The sequence below is a fragment of the Lycium ferocissimum genome, chromosome 4 (assembly GCF_029784015.1).
Source record: "Lycium ferocissimum isolate CSIRO_LF1 chromosome 4, AGI_CSIRO_Lferr_CH_V1, whole genome shotgun sequence".
In the NCBI taxonomy this organism is placed as follows: domain Eukaryota; kingdom Viridiplantae; phylum Streptophyta; class Magnoliopsida; order Solanales; family Solanaceae; genus Lycium; species Lycium ferocissimum.
The window spans coordinates 33,118,643-33,138,746 of record NC_081345.1 but is presented as its reverse complement, the minus strand read 5'-3'; the positions used below and the strand labels follow the sequence as shown (position 1 = coordinate 33,138,746).

The 20,104-nt window shown below is 33.5% G+C and overlaps 1 protein-coding gene across 5 annotated transcripts; it reads right to left on the bottom strand.

Moving 5' to 3' along the window:
- Nucleotides 1-2,163: 2,163 nt before the first annotated feature.
- Nucleotides 2,164-8,854, bottom strand: LOC132052392 (uncharacterized). 5 transcript variants are annotated; one of them, XM_059443909.1, is made up of 8 exons: nucleotides 7,146-7,425; nucleotides 6,007-6,078; nucleotides 5,539-5,606; nucleotides 5,188-5,344; nucleotides 4,467-4,544; nucleotides 4,271-4,360; nucleotides 2,636-2,797; nucleotides 2,164-2,240 (listed from the first exon to the last, which is right to left on the bottom strand). In XM_059443909.1, exons 1-8 carry the CDS (start codon nucleotides 7,422-7,424, stop codon nucleotides 2,238-2,240), a joined length of 909 nt encoding a protein of 302 aa, XP_059299892.1. In that variant the 5' UTR covers nucleotide 7,425; the 3' UTR covers nucleotides 2,164-2,237. The 5 variants fall into 5 exon arrangements, with proteins under 5 accessions (XP_059299892.1, XP_059299893.1, XP_059299889.1 ...); XM_059443910.1 differs by lacking the exon at nucleotides 2,164-2,240 and adding an exon at nucleotides 8,654-8,854 and having other exon boundaries at nucleotides 2,296-2,797; nucleotides 7,146-7,404; XM_059443906.1 differs by lacking the exon at nucleotides 2,164-2,240 and adding an exon at nucleotides 8,541-8,563 and having other exon boundaries at nucleotides 2,296-2,797; nucleotides 7,146-7,404.
- Between the last annotated feature and the right edge of the window lie 11,250 nt (nucleotides 8,855-20,104).

The window sequence follows — 20,104 nt, the reverse complement described above, 5'->3', positions numbered from 1 at the left end:
TTATATTGTATAACTAGGTAATAATAAAACTGTTTATGTATGTATATTACATAATGATACCCTCTTGGCCTCTTCATGGATTTAGTTCTTTATATCTTGACCCCACTTAATGAAAATTATAGCTTTGCCACTAATTCAACCATTCAACTAACATTGTGTACTTGCTAGCTCACACCAGCATATATACTTAGTAATTCTGTCAATAAAGGCTTCGGTTGATAGAAACAATTCACTTAGTGTTGCCTTTGATGAGATTCTACCCCTCTTTTACAATGTCTTTACTCCAACTCTTCCAAGACGAGATAATCTTGAGAATATATTTATGTCGTTTGTAGCGCATGAGCTACGAAAAATTGCAAGCAGTAAGTAGTTGCGTCATTATACAAGCAAGATCTGATGCTTTAGTGATGTATTCCATCTGTGAGGTGGTCCAAAAGAGTATGACAGAGAGCATGAAAAACTTAATTTATTTCACCGTGGCTCTAGCATTACATAACATATGTAGTTGCTAGTTTACCCAAGTCTTTCATCTTCTGCTTTAATTTTTTTTCTTAAAAAATGCTAAGTCCGGAGCCAAAATGGCTTCTTTTTACAGCCATTACACCAAAATGGCATGCCTTTTTTTTTTTAAACCCAAATGGGTATTTCGTGCATATTGCACGAAAATGCAACAAATTTTGTTTTTTTTTTTAATTTCGTTTTTAATATAAAAAACGAAATTAAAAAAAAAAATTTGTTGCATTTCGTGCAACATTAACGTGCGTCTTTTAGCAATGCCATAAACAATTTGAAAGAACAAAATACAACTATCCTTGTGGTGAAAGCACGTTTCATTTTGAGATTATGGGACCGGTATAACTAAACATAACTAAAAGTCTCTTTCCAGCGGACTTTTTTAGTTAAACACAACTAAAAATCTCCGGATCCGCATAACTAAATATAACTAAAAGTCTGCTCTCCAAAGATATTCACTTGCATTTCTAAGAAGTATGCATCGATCGAGCTTGCATTTTAATCTTCTTATAGCGATATTGTTCCAACTCACATGCTTAATCTCAGTTTACAAATTAACAACAATTAACATAAGTATGAATTCAAATTCGAGACAAGCAACCCAAGCGATATGTCCAACTTAACGAATATAGAGTACTAGATTTTTTCGAATGAGCTATTAAATTTAAAGTAACCATAAAACTTTGCGTCCATGACGGGAGTTTGTGGTAATTAAGTTATATCCCAAAGAAATTAACAAATCAATATTCAGGCAGACTGTGGATCCTCGTATATATACTTCAAAACCTAACAATAAATTGTCGAATTAAGCGAAGAGTAGTTAGTATCACGTTAATGACAATGGGTTCGTGCCGTGGTGTTTAACAATTAACATATCGCTATACAATGCAACCCATAATTAGTTTGGAATGACAAATACATATATACGTAGCTAAAGACCGCCACATTTATTGGCATAAGTATGCCCCCATCATAAGTTTGATAATTAGATTAACAAATTTATGCTGGTAAAGAACACTTTTGAATTCGGGCAAACTTAAATCTTTGGACCCGCATAACTTTGTGAAGGAATTATCAAAGTTATCGGGACGCATACTATGCTAAGTCTGCCCACAAGATAAGTATGCAAGGGTCCGCATAACTTTGGTAATTCCTTAACAAAAGTATTTGTCCCAAGATAAATAATTAAACTCGCTTGCGAATTTTTTTAAAAATTTTGTGCGTGGTTCTAAAACTTGGAGCAAATGGTGTTAGCCAAGAAAATTTAAAGATTTCAAACAAGTCTAGTATTATAAATCATTGGTTCAAAGATTAATGGAAAGGAAGAAAATTGATGGCAAAGAGAAGAAATTTAATGGAGGAATTCTTGAAATTTCTAATATATGGTGGAGGAGAAGGGGTTGTAGTATAAATAGGAAGAGAATAGAGAGAGAGTTGAAAAGGAAAATATTAAAGGAAAATGGTTATTTTAAGTTTTTAACGGTTAAAAACTTAAAATAACTTAAAATAACCATTTTCCTTTAATATTTTCCTTCCCAAAAAAAAAACAAATTTGTTGCATTTAAGATGCAACATTTACCTAAATACCCATTTGGGTTTAAAAAAAAAAAGGCATGCCATTTTGGTGTAATGGCTGTAAAAAGAAGCCATTTTGGCTCCGGACTCCGTAGAATCCTGCTAAAATCACAGTCATAGAAGTCGAGCTTGTCCTCTCTTCTGTAGGATTACTGCAAAAATAATGTGAAATATGAAAACTAAAAGCACGACACAACTACATCACTGGAGAAGAATAAACGATATTGATAACAGTAATCGATTAATATGATGTGACGATATGGTATCTACACCATTGAAGCAACGACCTGATAAAGTTGTAACTGACCCATGGAGGACAAAGACTCCCACGCCAACCTACTGGCTGCAATGTTTTGATATGTACAAACATAACAAAATAGGAAATTTGGAGCTTTTGCGTGCAAAGATACAGCTGGTAAATGATTAAAAACGAAACGAGAAAAATCTTTCCCCGCCTATGTAACTCATCAGTGCAATCAACTTATCAAACAAATAGATAACGAAACAAAGACAGCTTTTATACTGGTTGCAGATGAGGAGTTGCCACCTGTTCCGGTGGTACTGCCGCCTGAGGAGTTGTTGCCCGTCCAGGTGTTGTCGAAGGCTCTGTTGGCAGTGCAGGCCCAGGTGCGACTGTGACATGCAAGCCCCTGTGTTGCCCAGCCTGTACCAAGAAAGCAACTTCAGCTGCTGCCAATGCTGCTGCCTCCTGCATTATAGATGGGAAAAAAGAAAATGCATAAGCATATATTTGACAATTACACACTGACATGTTAAATGAAGTTTACCATTTACACTGTCAACTCACTTAAAAGGCAATGACAATTAAAGATACCTGCATATCCTAAGGTTGGAATGGTAACTAAGAAAATTTGCAACTTAACTTACTATAAGCATTAGTACACTGTCAGGGTATAAAATTTAATTCTATATAGCACATTACAACAAAAAAGAAACTAACCTTTACATGTCTCACGTAATTACCTTTTTTTTTTTTTTTTTTTTTTTTTTGAAACTGGTAAATTTGTATCCCTCAGCATTAAGGATATGTTGGAGACCTTCAGAAGTGTTAGTCTAAAAACAGAAAGAGAAAAGAGATACTTACAGGGATTTTAATAAGTCTACAAAATGATCTATATCCTCTAATCCTATTTCTTTACACCAAAAGTAGAAAGATGCGATACAAATTCATTTTACTTTCTGAATGGAATTGGATCTATCTTTAAAACACATACAATGTAGGATCATCCTCCACCACTTCTTTTGACTCTTGCTGCCTCCTCTTCTCACCCAACAATTTAGTAGAAGTTACTTTCTTTTCTTCTTCTCTTTTTTTTTTTTTTTTTTTTTTTTTAACTTTTAAGTGTCTATTTACCTAAGAAAGGCATCTACATACTTATGAAAAGAGAACCTAATGTTGGTTACACCAAAAGTCGAACATAAGCAAAATTGTATAATAATAAACTGCGCCATCAACAATCAGTGGGCGTGATTAACTTCTTCACGGCTAGAACACGTGGTGAAAATTCTCAAATGTTGATCCTGCTCTTAATTCCTATAATTTTTTTTATTATGTTAAAGACATGCTCTGATCCTTATTTGATTAGCAAAAAATGCAGTGCTGAAATCACAGTGGAACCTCAAATCTCACAGATTGAAAGTTGCTCTGATGTCTCTCATGTCGAAGATGACCATCGAATAACTTCCACAGTGTATATAACCATTTTCCTACTGTTATTTACATCATTATCAATATGAAATATGAAAGTGTGATGTTCAACACTTATTGGAAGAAAAATTTAAGAGAAAAACAAGCATGCCAATTAAGGTTTTGTGTACTTTGGAAGTTAAAAAAGTATAAAAGTAAGACAGGCTTTTTAGGAAAAGAACCAAGAATAATTGTGTATTTCATTCGTGAGTTGGACTTTTAAACAGCCAAAGATGGAACTCAAATAGTTGGTTAGGCATGGAATAAGCATGACTTATAAAAGTTCACAAATGTGCATAAATATAGAAACTACTTCACCATTACCACCAAAAGAAAAGCAGAAAAAACTAAGGGATTTGTACCATAAGACTAGTGCACTTGGCATGAACATGAAGTATCACCAAAATGTGCAAGATGAAGACAAAGGTAAAAGAGTTCTGAAAGTTATAAAAAGGCAGAAAAAAAGTATATAACCTGTCTTTGCCTGCGACGCTGCAATATACTGATTGCCCAAGCTATGATGTAACAAGGTAAAAGGAAACCAGCAGCACGGAGCAGGAAAAGCTGTGTCAAGAATCAACTAGATCATTAGTTCCACACACCGTACTAAAGTAGATTTTCATAACTTATCATAGAAAGTAACAAATGGAAAGAAAACTCATTGACTTACAGAGAAAAAGGTGGAAACATCATCCTCATCCTCATCAGCATTTCCAATAGCATGCCTCAATAACAGAAGGGCCATTAACTGCAGGAAAACAGAGTAGATCATTCAATATGTTGAAAAGATTGAAAACAAAAATGTCACCAAGATCTACTGGCATTTAAAATATTCTACCCTAATCTATTCCAAGTCCATAAACATGTAGTTTACATGCCATACATACTGCGGAATCTTTAAATATTTAGGAAAGAAGCTAAATCTCATTTCTGATCCAGTTGGACAACCAGAACAAAAATAGCATAAGAAACAAGGCAGGGTAATAAGAGAAAAGAAAAGAAAAGCATGCAGTCTACCAAAAGACCATTGCAGTGACATAATATCTTACATATCATTACTAAATATGCCTACAATGAGATGAAAATCCAACCCCCCCCCCCGCCTTTTTTTTTTTTTCCTATAAAGATGGAACAGGCCTAAAAATGCATCCTTGATAAAATTCTACTACCAATTCAATTGACTCTACCATTACAAAGCTTAACGTGAAAATTCATGTACCACACTACCAATGTCACCCCCACCCTCCTCTCCAGAGAAACTTTCTATCTGTTCATGTACATACCAACCATAAGAAAAATTCTAATGCATGCCCAACATCACTACATTCCACTACTTAGCAATGCAATGAAACAAAATGAGTAAACTATATGATGTAGCTTCAGTTGCTTACAATTAAAGCGGCAGAACGACAAAATGCAGCTCCACTAGCATTTGAATCAGCATATTCATCATAGTCAGCCTCTAGAAGACGACGTTCCGCAGCAGCCATTGCAAGAAGTCGAGGATCATGCAAGTCAACTTGAGTGCCACCCACTGTCCAACCTCTACTTAAGCCATAAGACAGAAAAGAAAATTTTCAGCACATCAAGATTGCAAAGGATGTTGTATTTACGTTTCAGAGTGCTACATGACCCCAAAACCAGCACAATATCAACAGTCTCTAGGTTATTCAAAGGGAATGACTGGAACGGTGAATAAAATTTGGTGCACAAATGATAAAATAGTCATGATTTGAATATACCTGATGTCAATGGCTGTATCATCAGATTGAGGAGGCGGGGGCGGAGCAGTGTAGCCGGGTTGATATGACTGCAGGTTAGAGAGAATTTTCTATGTTTGGTAAGTCTGCCAGCTAGAGAGAAAAATTTCGGAGTGTAACTGAATTAGAAACTCTTTCAGCAAGTATTCACTGGCATCCAAATTTGTGATTCTAAAGTATCAATTTCCTATATTCTGAAGTTAAAAAATGAACATACAGCTGAATTGCTGCGTAGGCATGAGTGACACTTCCTCTAGCCAGCAAAAAGTATTGAGGAAGGAAAGCACGAGCACACATCAAAGAAATACAGAACAGACTCAATTATGCTATCTCACCCTTCCCTCATTCTTTTCTGGCTTATTTGTCTTATACTGGTTTGGGATGGGGATAGGCAAAAGGTAAATCATCATGCTCAATAAAATGAGGTAAATAGAATATGCATTGGAGTACCTGATGGCAAATCTCGCAAGTTATATCCCCCTTCTCATCACACCATCGCTGAACACATTTTCTATGAGCATACTGGATTTTGTGACCAATAAAAAAGATTAGTCAGGTTACCAATAAAAACTCATATAAGCACACAAAAGAGTTGTTGGACATTGTAACACACAGAGATAATTAAGATCATCTATGGTTCCCAGCTTATAAAATTATAAAACAAATCAAAGAGAATGTAAAGAACCATAGCAGTTTGGTATACCAAAACATTATCTGAATTGCTTAATTTAAAAAAAATTGTTAGCTTTAGTAGGTCATTGGAGCAACTGATGTTTAGCACACAAAAGGCCTGGCTATACCTAAACAGAATTGCGATTGAGTGTAAGTATCCTTAGATTGGGCGACTTTAACACACCTAAATGGCTAGGAAGATGAGCATTACCACCGCATCTGCATGTTCATCATTTTGAGATGCCTTTAGAAACTGAAGAAGATGCATGCTAACTCTTAAACAAATAGACACTTCATTACTCAGAGGTCTTATAGATGAGAAGACCTCATAAAATCAATTACTACAACAATCAATTCTAACTAATATTTGTTTCATGCCACACAATTAAACTAAAGAACAAGACAGAACAGCAAAGAGAAGGACAAAAATAACAATGGAAGCAACAGTGCTCAGGGATAATGATGCTCTTCAACTACCAAGCAAAAGAAACTAGGTGCACCAACCAAAGATAATGACCAAAAAGGGGCCAACTGTTCAAATGCACGTATACTGGAAGCGTATAGAAGTTTAGCCTCTATCATTGCCTAGTATAGAAAAGGAGCAAGGATAAGAATATGTGACCAGGTATTCAAAAAACTTAATTCAAAATAGTGATTTCACTGATGTGAGGCTTAGCTGGGATAGAATGCTTTAAATTTTGTTGAAGAGTACAGAAAACTTAAATACCAAGCTTCTGTAGAATGTCGAATCACGAAAATCTTAAGTTCTTGAGAGAACATACGTCGGGTATTAGCGGCATTTATGCTTAAGCTAAAAAAGTATGTGATTGGCATAATTATTCAAGTTATAAGCAACATCTAGCAGCTCATTGAACAAGAAGAGCGAGCACAAAAATTTACCAACTTCACCAAGATACCTTCAAGCTGCCATTGCAACGACAAGGAATCTCCAAATTTTTCAAGCTATCTTCTTCCTGACATATCCGGCATTCCACAGTCTGAAGTAATGGCTCTTCTTCATCTCCAGCTCCTGGATTTTCCTCCTCCTTAGTATCAATAGCTGAGGACGTACCAACTGCATCCTCAGACCGTGGCAGAGAGTGCAAAGATTCAGGTGTAATGAGACGGTCAACACGCAAAACCAAATGTTCTTCCATTAGCAGTTCACAACTTATCCTACGATCATCAAACATCATCAGCCATCTCACATGTCAAAAGTATAAGAAGAAAAATTCAGAGACTCTAAGAGGAAAATTTCAGAGACTCACTAAGCAAAAAGAACATTCTCCAACCATCGAATGTAACAGACTACTAGAGATATGGGTTTTGGTGAATTTGGTATACTTTAGTGTTGTCTAGTTTTTCTTTAGTTTGTATAGCTTTGCACAAGGTTATCCCCCCATATCCCCATAATAAAAAACGAATCTTGTTACTTACTTGAAGGGCCATCATGTCAAGAGAAGGGGATTTGAAAAGCATAAGATGTACACTTCCCTTTAATTTACGTTTTAACAAGGTTTAGACTCTTCCCATTTAATATCTCATTTAATATAACAAAATCCACAATACCACCTGAGCAAGCAAGGAGACTGGATCTCCTAGTTTATATTCCCAGGCGCAGAGCTAGAGCTTCGCCTACGGTTCGGCAGAACCCAGTAACTTTGGCCCAAACCCGATATTTGTGTTTACAAATCCACTTAATACGTATATATAATTTATCATGAACCCAATAAGTTGCATATTCTAGAATCCACCAGAACACATAAACTCAAATCCTAACTCCGTCTCTGTATATTCCCAAACAGATATCCCACATTCCCAGTACCAAAGAACTCTTGAACAGAAAATTGGGGGATAGTAGCTAAACGAGCTTGAAACCCAACATCATATTAACACATTGATCTATAAGAAAAGGTCCAAAAACCCAACAAAAAAGAAAGCAAAAAAAAATCCAAACTTTGGAGCAAAACGCTTTAACAAACACATGAAACAGCTTTCTGAGTTCCCCAGTATGCCCTTTTCCCCTTTTTTCTCACAGACAAACAATCTTGACAAAATCAAGACCATAAACTTCCAAAAGGGGTAACAAATGGTGAAAGCTTCAAGCTTGTAGATAAAAAAGACTGAGAAAACAACATCTTTTATCATCAATTTCAATAAATAAATAACAACCCAAAAATCCTGGACCAATTAACTCACCCAATCATAGAAATCCTCAACCCAAACAAAAAGTTACAATCTTGAACTAGGAATTTAGATTAAAATGTAGATTCAACATATGATTTCTTGGTATCTGAACTAAGTCAACTCACCTAAACATAAAATCTTAAACCCCAACAAAAAAAAAAAAAAAAAAAAAAAAAAGCAATAATCTTGATCAAATTTAGGACAAAAAAGTAGATGAAAAGATAGGAATTGGAGGTACCTGAAAATTCAATTCTTGTGTTTACCGTTTTCTGTAGCCCAGCTTAGAAGCTAATGAATATATACCAGTCTTTTTCAAAGTTAGAAAAGTCGCAGCACGTAACACTTTTTTCTTGTGGGGTTTGCTTAGAAAATTGATGATAAAATTGATTACTTACAAGGTAACGTATTTACTAGTCTTCTAGTTTAAACTTTAATGTAGAGAAGTATTTTTCAACTCTTCTATTATTGATTGTGTCGAAGCTTATGGTAATTTATATGTGCGGGTTAGATTTACATATACTTTGTCTAAATTCACAAATCTTCTTTTATTCTTTCGCTTTGGTAACGTTCGCGCAAGACAAACAGAAAACAACGTTTTCTGGTAATGGACAAAGACAATGTCGTGATAAATTTTTTTTTAAAAAAAAAAATGTATTAGCAATTGGTATTTATATCAATTTAATGAATGTTATATAGTTATATATCTTATATAATCAAGAAAATATTAGATGCACATGTTTTTACATCAAGCTCAAACCTTTAACCATAAAAGTCATAAACTAAGGAGTATTATGTCTCACAGGAATTTGGGAGCAACGACAAATTTATTTTTGTGGGATTTATAAGTCACTAAATCGGCGGTGCAATCAGCCACTACTTACGTCAGTAGATTTAGTAGATTGTCTATATCGCACCCCCTTTGACTGCGGTCCTTTCCGAACCCTATTTCAATGCAGAATGTTTTGTACATTGAATTATCCTTATGTTTTACTTAATCAAACATTATTATTTTTTGTACAAATTAAAACATGTGTTGTGCATTATTTACTTGGTGTAAATAGTAGTACACATAAATTTTTTGTAGCAAGTAATTCCTTAGTAAAACCTTGGGGCATTGGGTAAGAAGACTCCTTCCTAGAAGAAGCATACTAACGCCATAAGTTGTAGTCATAAACAAAGACATTTGGACATCTTCAATTGTTCGTTTCTAATGCATTCATCTCTTCGTTCTAGTTGCTTTGGCCAAAAATACGCATGAAGAGAGCAATAAAATGTAGTACCACGTAATTTCATGTTTCCTCCTTTATCTAACCCCTCCCCCCCACACACACAAAGTTGATACAGAAAGTCCAATGGTAGCCTCATAGTACGAATTAGCGGAAGAAAAAGGTGGAAAAGTTTGGTAAGTTGGCTTTTAAAGAGTTGATGTGACTTGATGACTTGGTAAAAAGTAAGGGAAAATGGGGTAGTTGGAAAGAGCCAAAGAGAAGAGAACGGGGCATGGCCATTTCTTAATGATTTCTATTTTCTAGAAAGCACGCTACAGTATGTTTTTTCATGGGAATTAAGTAATTACTTTCTCGTTATCTCTTTCCCTTTTTTTTTTGGCATACCAGTTAAAATTCTTTAAATTTGACACAAATTATTAGTTGTATACTTTAAATTATTCATAGTCTTAATTACCTCAAACTCTCACGGAAGTAAATCGTAGAGTGGATGCAATTACTATGGACATTATATATTTTTTAATTTTAGTTGTTCTAAATTTTTGAAGGAAGAAATCAGTGAGCACGCAAAGTATTATTCAATTCACTGCATATTAAGGTGGTGTTAACGAGCAATGAAACGAAATCTCTGAAAAGCTAAGGTTGAACATCTAGGTAATTAACTCTAATTCAATTTAAAACCATTAAAGAATTCATAGTATGAGGGTGTAACACGACATTATATTATAACTATATATAAGAGATAATTAAAGATTTTTGTAGTCCTCACATTGAACTTTGATCCTGTGAACCTTTTACATGCAGCTTTGGTTTTTTTTTTTTTTCCTTGTTCTCATTTTTGCTCTTATTTATTTTCTAAGACAATCTACTGAGCCCTTTTATAATTGGTGTTGCTATTACTTTTCTCTACATATTCTTACTTTTACCATCATTCTTTATTCCAGTTGGGTCTTTGTAATTGGTCAATATTATAGGGATCTGGCTCCCTCCATTACACTTTCTCTACATTTCCTCAAGTACACACTTAAATGAGTGACTCTTGCCTAATAAAATTTTTAAAGGTTTAGATTAGATTAATTTAATGAGGACCTTTACCATGGGTAAAAGTAGGGATAAGTTTTAGAAGACACTCCCCAATTTTGGTGTCCAATACCAATCTCCCCACAAGTTTTGGTAATCATTACTACTTGCCAATAAAAAACTTATCCTCGTCTCGTCTTGCTCTTTCGTTAATTCCACAAAATCCATACTTCCATTCCACCATATGTTCTGCAATTCATTTTTAGACTAGGTTCTTTAATCAATTTTCTAAAATTCGTAATTACAGATTACTTCTTTTATTTATACCTTTTGTGTAATGTAGATTTACGGAGAGTAAATCTAGTCATCGGTTCCAAAGTGGTAATTGTAACCTCTTTTAAATTCCAATTTCCTTTACATTTCATGGAAGGTTTAAACTCCGAAACTAATTAATTCCATTGAAGTAATTAATGTATGTTTTTTAAAGTAGCATTGGAGTAAATATATGTGATCCTTTGCTATGGTTCTATCTGTATTTGGCTCTAAGATCAACTGATTATCATAAAACATATATCTTTGTTGAATTTGTTTAAATGCGTTACATGTGCTACAAGATATAAAAGTCTATACCTTAACTATGAACTAGTGTTTTGAGATATTTTGTGAAATATTTGATTTGATGACACCTCTTTAACTTAGTTATACGATGAATATATCAATGAGATTGGATAGAGTACTGAAATATTTAAGTAAAATAATATATAGTTTGATGCTTTATAATTTAGTTAAGATGGTGAGTATATGAAAGCTTGGGAACTGAGAAGAATATTGAAGCTTTCGATCATAAATTTAATACTTTTTAATTAAGTCAAGATTAGGATTATATGAACGAGTTTCAATTCTGGGTGTGGGAAAAGGAAGTTCACCGATTTTTGGGATTTAATTAATCATGCTAATGAGTAATGACTGAATGGGTACCAAAATTAGAGAGTATCTTCTAAAACTTATCCTTTTAACCATGGTTAAGGTGCTCATTAAATTAATCTAATCTAAACCTTTAAAAAATTTATTAGACAAGTGTCACTCATCTAAGTGTGTACTTAAGGAAATAGAGAGAAAGTGTAATTGAGGGGAACCGGATCCATATTATAGGGACTTTTTGTGAATTTTTTTTCCTCCTTTTTATATTATTTTTTACACCTTTATCTCAAAATATTTGTAGCGTTTCACTTCTCGGGAGTCAAATTATATAAACTTTAACAAATGCTTTAAGAATCTTTTCCCTATATTGATAGGAGAATTACAATTTATTGTATTTTTCGAATGTCTAAATTTTAATTTTAAAATATTGAATTAATCTAACTAGGCTTAGAAATTAGTCAAATGCCTTTATAATTTGGGATGGAGAGAATAAATGATTTGTCCTTATACATACTGGTAAAATTAGGTTACCTTTGGAGCCAAATTTTCTCTTACAACTGAAGCATTTATTAGGTATTACAATATCTTTTATCCTTAAAACGTCCAATATTTTGCTTTGTTAGTGAGCTCATATACTCTTATTTATCCTAAAATTATTCAAATATAGTTTTAAAATATTTTACTTTATTAATGTACTTTAATTATTGTTTACTACTATTCTTGTAGGATCACTAGGTTAATTTGTGTGAAGATTCTAAATTAAGGTTATATTTATTACAAAGATAGATTTGAAGTTGTTGGAATTATTTTGTTCTGTTAGATGATTCTAGAAGATGAAAAATGAGTGTTGTTAATACAGGTGAAAATAAAATATATTATTAAAATCTTAAATGAGTTTAAGTTTAGCGCATAATGAGTTAGTAGTAGGGTGGAGCTAGAGGTTCTGCGACAGTTTTGACCGAATCCGGTAGCTTAGTTTCACAAACTTTGTATTTGTCTAAAGATTATTAAATTAGTACGAAATAACTTAAAAAATTAGTCAAAACTCATAAACTCAAAATTCAGGCTCTGCATCTGAATTGAAGTAATAATTCCACTAATAATGAAAGTTAAATAACTCAAAAAATTAGAATTCAGAACTCATATACTCAAAATTTAGACTCTGCATTTTAATTGAAGTAATAATTCCACTAACAATGAAAGTTAAAATGTTAAGAGTTTGACACGAGTCTCGCGAAATAAGTTATTTAATCAAATGAATAAAAAGAAGAGCTGGAAGGAAGGGGACAAATGGATGGAAAAAGTTCAGTGACAATATCATTGACTCTATGATGCGTGATCTGTAAGGGCCAAACCCATCGATAGGCACTCGTGGTTGTCAGTCTAATTTCTTTTCGGAAGGCCTTTCAAAGTGACCCTTTCGTTCCATTTGCAGATACTTCAGGTGTGCTATTCCTATTCCACTTAGACACTTTTTGCACCGTTATCGAGCAAAACCAACACCAAAGAGGCCACCTCATTGCACATCCAACAGGCCAAAAGCCCCAATTTTTAATGGTCAAAACTTCACGAATTTACAAATTAGTAAATTTACAATTAAAATGAGTTAAGCACAATTTAATTGAGTTGACACAATTTAAATGAGTCAGGCACAATTTAATTGGCCACTTAATCTACGTAGGAGACGCGGTGTTGGTTTTACTCCGATAAAAAGTTGTCTAAGTGGAATAGAATGACCCACCTCGGGCTGCCTAAATGGAACAAGCCGCCACTCTTGTTGCCTGTGAAAGTGAACGACCACATGAGTGTTCGTCGATGGGTTTGGCCATCTGTAAGACATGTTTATTGTCTTTTGGACCTATATGGGTCATGATAGTTTTATGTGTTTGCTTATGAGCATCATTCTTTTCTTGTCGTATTTCTTTCTAAATGTTGTACTATATTTTATTTAGAGAAAAGACATCATTTCATCTTTAAATTTGACACAAAAATTCATTTTAACAATTAAATTTAAGTTCTATTTATATACCCCCCTTAACAACTTTCATTTTAATTATTTTTCATCCTAAAAAATAATACCACTCTCACATTGTAAGGTGTATTACACACGCGCCATGTCATTGCCACTTCGTTGCCACGTCAAAAATTACCAACCCTTCATTTTTTATTTTTCTTGTATTATTTTTTCTCTTTCTCTTTCTTCTTCTTCTCCCTTTTCTCTTTCTTCTTCCGACCACCGCCGCCGTAGCCGCCGCCACCGCGGCCGCCACCGCGGCCGCCACCACAAAATCCCATCTTTGTCATTCAAAGCTCCATTATCATTAACAAAATATATATAAGAATTCCAAGCTGAACAGAGAGAAATTGAGGCTCAGATCTGTGTTAGCTCGAGCAAACATCATCTGCCATTTCCATTTTCCATGTCATTTTCCATAAGAATTCCAACCTCCATTTTCCATATAAAAATATATATATAGGAACTCCAACCTCCATTTTCCATGTCATTCTCCTTTTCTTTTCTGCCATTTCCACCCATCATCTGCTATTTCCGTCAATATTGTTTCCCCTTCTCCATGTCATTCTCCTTTTCTTTTCTATTTCTTTGTAAACAAATTTGGTTAATGTGTTTTATTACATAATAAAAGAAATATGAAATTCATTTCTTAGATAGATTAATTAATGTGGGTTTGGTTGGCCGGAAAGTAATCGCCGACGCCATTTTTCCCGATGAAATTGATCGACGACAATGATGAAGACGACTATGTTTCAAAGAATATATTCAACCCAGATGATGAAATTCAAATGCCTAATTAATCAGCTCATAACATTTTGGTAACTTTTTCCGAATTAAGAATTGGGATTAAATTTAAAAACTTTATGACTTTGATGGTGGTGGTTATGGAGGTGGGGGTGGATTTGGTAGTGGTCGAATTAGTGGGTATGGTAGTGGTGGTGGTGGATACGATGGTGGTAGCGGATACGATGGTGGTAGCCGTGGTGGAGGTGGATATGGAGGAGGTGATGGTGGCGGAGGTGGCAGTGGTGGGGAAGAGGAGCGGGTGGGGGAAGAGGACCCGGGGGGGGGGGGAGGTGGTTTAGAAGAAAGAGAAAAGGCCCATTTTTATTTTATTTTATTGATTTTATAATAATAATATATATATATTAGCGGGCTCACCTTTTTATGTCATTTACTTGCCTAAATTTCTTTTTCTTCTTTCTTTTTTGCCACATCAGCATTAGAGGTGGAAAATAATTGAAATGAAAGTTGTTAAGGGGGTATATAAATACAACTTAAGTTTAGTTGCTAAAGTGAGTTTTCGTGCCAAGTTCAAGGGTGAAATGATATCTTTTCTCTTTTATTTATTATTACTCGTATGTGAGTGTCATGTTAATAACACCTACCACTTTTTTCTGTAAATGAGCTTTTCTTTTTCTTTTCTTTATTGGTGAAAAATCTATTTAATTTACCACATTCTTCATCGAGCAAACTGATCAGTATTCTATTATTGGGAGATTTTATTTATTAATCATGCCAGCTTTATTGACAATGCAGCAAAGTAGCAAATAATTAAAAATTTGTTTTAGGCTTTGGTTAATCGAAAGAGAACTACTTTATTGAATATTTGTGCTAGTATATTGTGGTGAAGTGCAATTCGTTGAGTAATCGTAAAAACTTCCTTGAATTGTTCTTGAATCAAGATAGGAAGATATTCGAGAGAAGTTTTCCTTCTATTAAATCCATTCGATAGTTTTGGCATATGTTCTTGGGTTATAAACTAGTCTACATATGTTCTTGGGTTATAAACTAGTCTATTCTTGAAGATATTTAGGTCATTTGAAAGAAGAGTTTAAATATAGAGATAGACTGATCATTTATTGAAATCGAAAAAGTCAACAACCATTCGTAAAATAACCTTGAACGATTATTAATCCTAAGTATTTCTTTTTAACCAGTCTTGTCATTCGCCCTTAATTCTCCTATTGATGGTAACCCTTGATCAATTTCTAAGTTTTTTCGTTCTTTTAGTTTAATAGTAAAAAATTTTACTCGTGGTTTACACCATAAAACTCTGAAGAATTGATTTCCTGAATAATATCGAGCAGGACTTTGTTTGACTTATTAATAACACTAATCCCTGCAGAGACGATCTTAAACTATACTTACTATTTTTTGCTAGCGAAACGCTTCAGGAAATTATATTGTATTTTGCGCTTGTCAATAATAAGATAACATATAATTTTCATAATTATCATAAATAAAGTGTTTCAATTTCTTTTAAATTTGATTAAGGCTGTCCAAATGAGTGATTGTAAATAAAATTTCTTGTGTAGTCAAGTTAAATTTCTTCTTGTTTGTCATTATTTCATTAATATTGAAGTTTCATCATTCAAGCTAAATTTCAAAAGAACAAGATAGAGAAAGAATAGAAGAAGCCATATGTTTTGTCTCCAATTATTGTTCAATTAATCTCAGTTCATTTTGTTTCTCCTTTGATTCCCTTTATCAATACACTTCGATATTGAAACATGCTCGATTTCGATGAATTTAGTTACATATTATGGATTCCCACAAATTCAAATGTTTGAATCATATTGGAGTTCATTATTGGAATGAACGTTTTTTGTCTTTTGAATTGGTATTATTCATGTTTTTGTGTTTGAAATAGTAACTTGAAAGAATATCCGCTGAGTTCAACTGAAGTCTCGAGGACAAAAAAGTAGTTTTGAAATTTTGGACTGAGAGCCTGTTTGGATGGGCTTAAAATAAGCAGCTTATAAGCTGGAAACTGCTTATAAGCCAAAAAAAAAAAAAATTGAGGTAGGCTAACTTTTTTTTTTTTTGGCTTATAAGCTGTTTTCCAGCTTATAAACTGCTTTAAATAAGCTAAGCCAAATGGGCTCAATTATTTTTTGGGCTTATTTTATGCACAAAATAGCTTTAAGCTGGCCAGCCAAACACTCAAAAAAGCTAAAAACAGCTTATAAGCTAATCCAAACGGGCTCTAAAAGCAGCTTACTGTTTAGATACATTAAGGATTATATATTTGTTAGATGATACACACTGGGGGTCGAAATAGTCCAACCCCTACACATAAAGGATTATTTTGATCATTTTCTAAGATGTCGGGTTTTGTTAAAGGACATTTAAGTTTTTGCACGGATTTTCCTTCAACGCACCGGTCTTTAATTTTTGCCTCTTCTATCCGTGGTTTTTAATTTTTCCCCTGCTATTTATTTATTGAAAATTTGTGGATGGAGGCACTCTTACTTATCCAGATCTGCTTCGTTCAGCATAATTTTTTTTTTCTTATCTTCTGAAATTGAATTTTTGCTCCGCTCAATATAAATTCTTTAGAAATTAAGTTATGCAGTAAAGGTGGCGTAGTGTTTTCCAGAATCTATTGTACTGTTTGGAAACTAGAGTTATGCTTTTTGAGGCATATGCTCTTTATAAAAAGAAAAAAAATTCGATAGTAGCTAATATAGGATGCTAGAGTATATGTGTGGGTCTGTGTGTTGTGTTTTTCTTAAACACAATATGCCCTCCTAAAATAAGTTGTGAAACATTTGTAGAGTTCTTAATCTCCTGAAACCGAACCTTTGTTTTGCTGGGCATAAGTTCTTTAGAAATTAGGTTATGTAGCATAAAATGTGTATTATTTTAAAAGTTTTATCGTGTCCGGCATAACTTATGAGTATTATAATGCAAAAGTACAAAACTTATGCCTCGCCAAAAGAATTTTATATCCCACAAAAAGACTTTTGTCCTCTTATTTTTCAGTTAAAATGCTGAAAGACAAAAATTAAGAGAACACATATTTGGGACATAAATTAAAGAGTACACTAAACAGTGTGAATTTGCAAGTGCATCCCGGAGTAACTTGGGGCATTTAATTATTGGTGACTTTTTAGTTTATTATTTTAGGAGAGGTGACTTAAGTTTTAATTATTAGGTGGAGGTGATAATTTTCTATTAGTGATTAAGGGGTTTTGAAGTTGCCTAAAAGTTTTCATTTTGACACTTTGACCGTCAACTTTATTTTTAACACTTTGCATTCAAGTTTTATTTTTAACACTTTGATCCACCCCCGCCCAGACCCCGCCCCCGACCCCATGCCCCCACGCCACTCCTCGGCCCCCCTCGGCCCCCCACCCCACCCCCCGCCAATTTTTTTTTTATTTTCTTTATTTGTTTTTTCACCCCCCCCCTCCTTCTCGCAACCCTCCTCCCACCCCACCCTCCAAAAAAAAAATTTAAAAATTTAGATTTTCTTTATTTATTTTTTCACCCCCCACCCTTAAAAAAAAAATGTTTGTTTAAAAAATAAGTTTTGAAAAGTTTTTTTTTTTTTTTTTTGCACCATCCCCCTCCCCCACTCAAAAAGAATATTAAAAAGAAGTTTTGATTTTTTTTTTGGGTTTAGGAAAAGTTTGGATAAAATTCAGGTTGTTGTTGTAGTGTGTTTATATTGAAATAGATGGTTTTTTTGTTGTTATCCTGGTATGGTTCAGGGTTTAGAAAAAGATATCCGATAGATGATTTTTTTGTTCTTGTCCTGGTATTTATCTGGTTCTGTTTATAGAAGATATCCAACAGATTTATAGTTGTTGCAACAAGTTCTATACTCGTGGCAACAAGTAGACAATCTGTTCCAACAACTACTAATCTTTGGACATAGCTTGATTATTTGGTTCTGTTTGTAGAAAATATCCAACATTTGTAGTTGTTGTCCAATACTTGAAATGCTCCATAGTTGTTAATTGCACTGTGTTGTAATAATAGTTATTTGTTGGAACTTTATGACATTTTAATGTTATTCTTTTTTAGAATATTAATTTATGTTCTTGGTACTTGTGAACTTGGTTTATACGATATGTTGATCATGTTCAAATCACAAATGTGTGTATTGTTGTTAATAAATTGCTGAACAGTTTTCAACAAGTAATGAATCTGTAGCAACAGCTTTGTAACTTGTTGGGTTTTATCCAACAAGTAACAGGACTTGTGTCAACAACTAGTAACTTGTGTTTTATACAACTGCTAAAAGATTTCCAGCAAATAAGCAATCTGTTGCAACAACTGACATGTCTTGTTGCAGCAACTAAGTTACATGTTGGGGTTTTTTCAACAAGTGGAGTGACTTGTTGCAGAAAGTGGGTAACTTGTTGTGTTTTATCCAACAAGAGTAAGGACTTGTTCAACAACTATGTCATTTGCTGCAACAGATACTACAGTTGTTGCAACGGATGCTACTTGATTCACCCATATTTAGTGATCAACAAAGAGAATCAATGATATTTAGTGATAAATAAAGGAGATCAATAATAAGTAGTGATCAATATATAATACTTAATCAATTTGATGGTAATTTGAGTCAGGAATATGCACTAAATCCAATGATCATTAGAGTGAATTGATGTGAACTACTTGATTCACCCATATTTAGTGATAAGCAAATGAAATCAACGATATTTAGTGATCAATATATAATATTTAATCAATTTGATAGTATTTTGAGTCAGGAAAGATGATCTACTAAGTCAGTATGCACTAAATTGAGTGATCATTAGAGTGAAATTGATGTGAACTTCTTGATTTACTCATAATTAGTGATAAACAAAGGAAATCAACTATATTTAGTGATCAATGTATAATACTTAATCAATTTGATGCATTTTGAGTCAGGAAAGATGATCTACTAAGTCAGTATGCACTAAATCGAGTGATCATTAGAGTGAATTGATGTGAACTACTTGATTTCCCCATATTTACTGATAAACAAATGAATCAACGATATTTAGTGATCAATATATAATACTTAATCAATTTGATAATATTTTGAGTCAGGAAATATGATCTACTAAGTCAGTATGCACTAAATCGAGTGATTATTAGAGTGAATTGATGTGAACTACTTGATTCACCCATATTTAGTGTTAAACAAATGAAATCAACGATATTTAGTGATGAATATATATATATACTAACATCCTTAATGGATTAGATATAATTATATATTCTTAGAATAGATACTATATTCTTTCTGCACTATACTACGATTCTTTGAATAATATACTACGAATGTTGCAACACTTGGGCTACAAATGTATACTACAATTTTACAACAGTACTACACTTGCTACAACAGATACTACAGTTGTTGCAACATGTACTACACTTGCTACAACAGATACTACAGTTGTTGCAACAGGTACTGCACTTGCTACAACAGATACTACAGTTGTTACAAAGGATACTACAGTTGTTTCAACAGATACTACACTTATTGCACATACTACACTTCTTAATGATACTACTTGGTTCACCCATATTTAGTGATCAATAAAGGGAATCAACCATATTTAGTGATAAACGATGGAAATCAACCACATTTAGTCATAAACAATAGAAATCAACCATATTTATTGATCAATATATATACTTAAGCAATTTGATGGTGTTTTGGGTCAGGATAGATGATCAACTAAGTCCAATACGCACTAAACGGAGTGATCATTAG

What these genes read in the sequence shown, in the direction of transcription:
- LOC132052392 (XM_059443905.1), bottom strand. Translation starts at nt 7,424, where the DNA reads ATGATGTTTGATGATCGTAGGATAAGTTGTGAACTGCTAATGGAAGAA. An exon ending in GTTGCAATGGCAGCTTGAAG is followed by an intron (nt 6,079 to 7,145) that starts GTATCTTGGTGA and finishes CACAAAATCCAG; the next exon opens with TATGCTCATAGAAAATGTGT. An exon ending in CTTGCGAGATTTGCCATCAG is followed by an intron (nt 5,607 to 6,006) that starts GTACTCCAATGC and finishes TCTAACCTGCAG; the next exon opens with TCATATCAACCCGGCTACAC.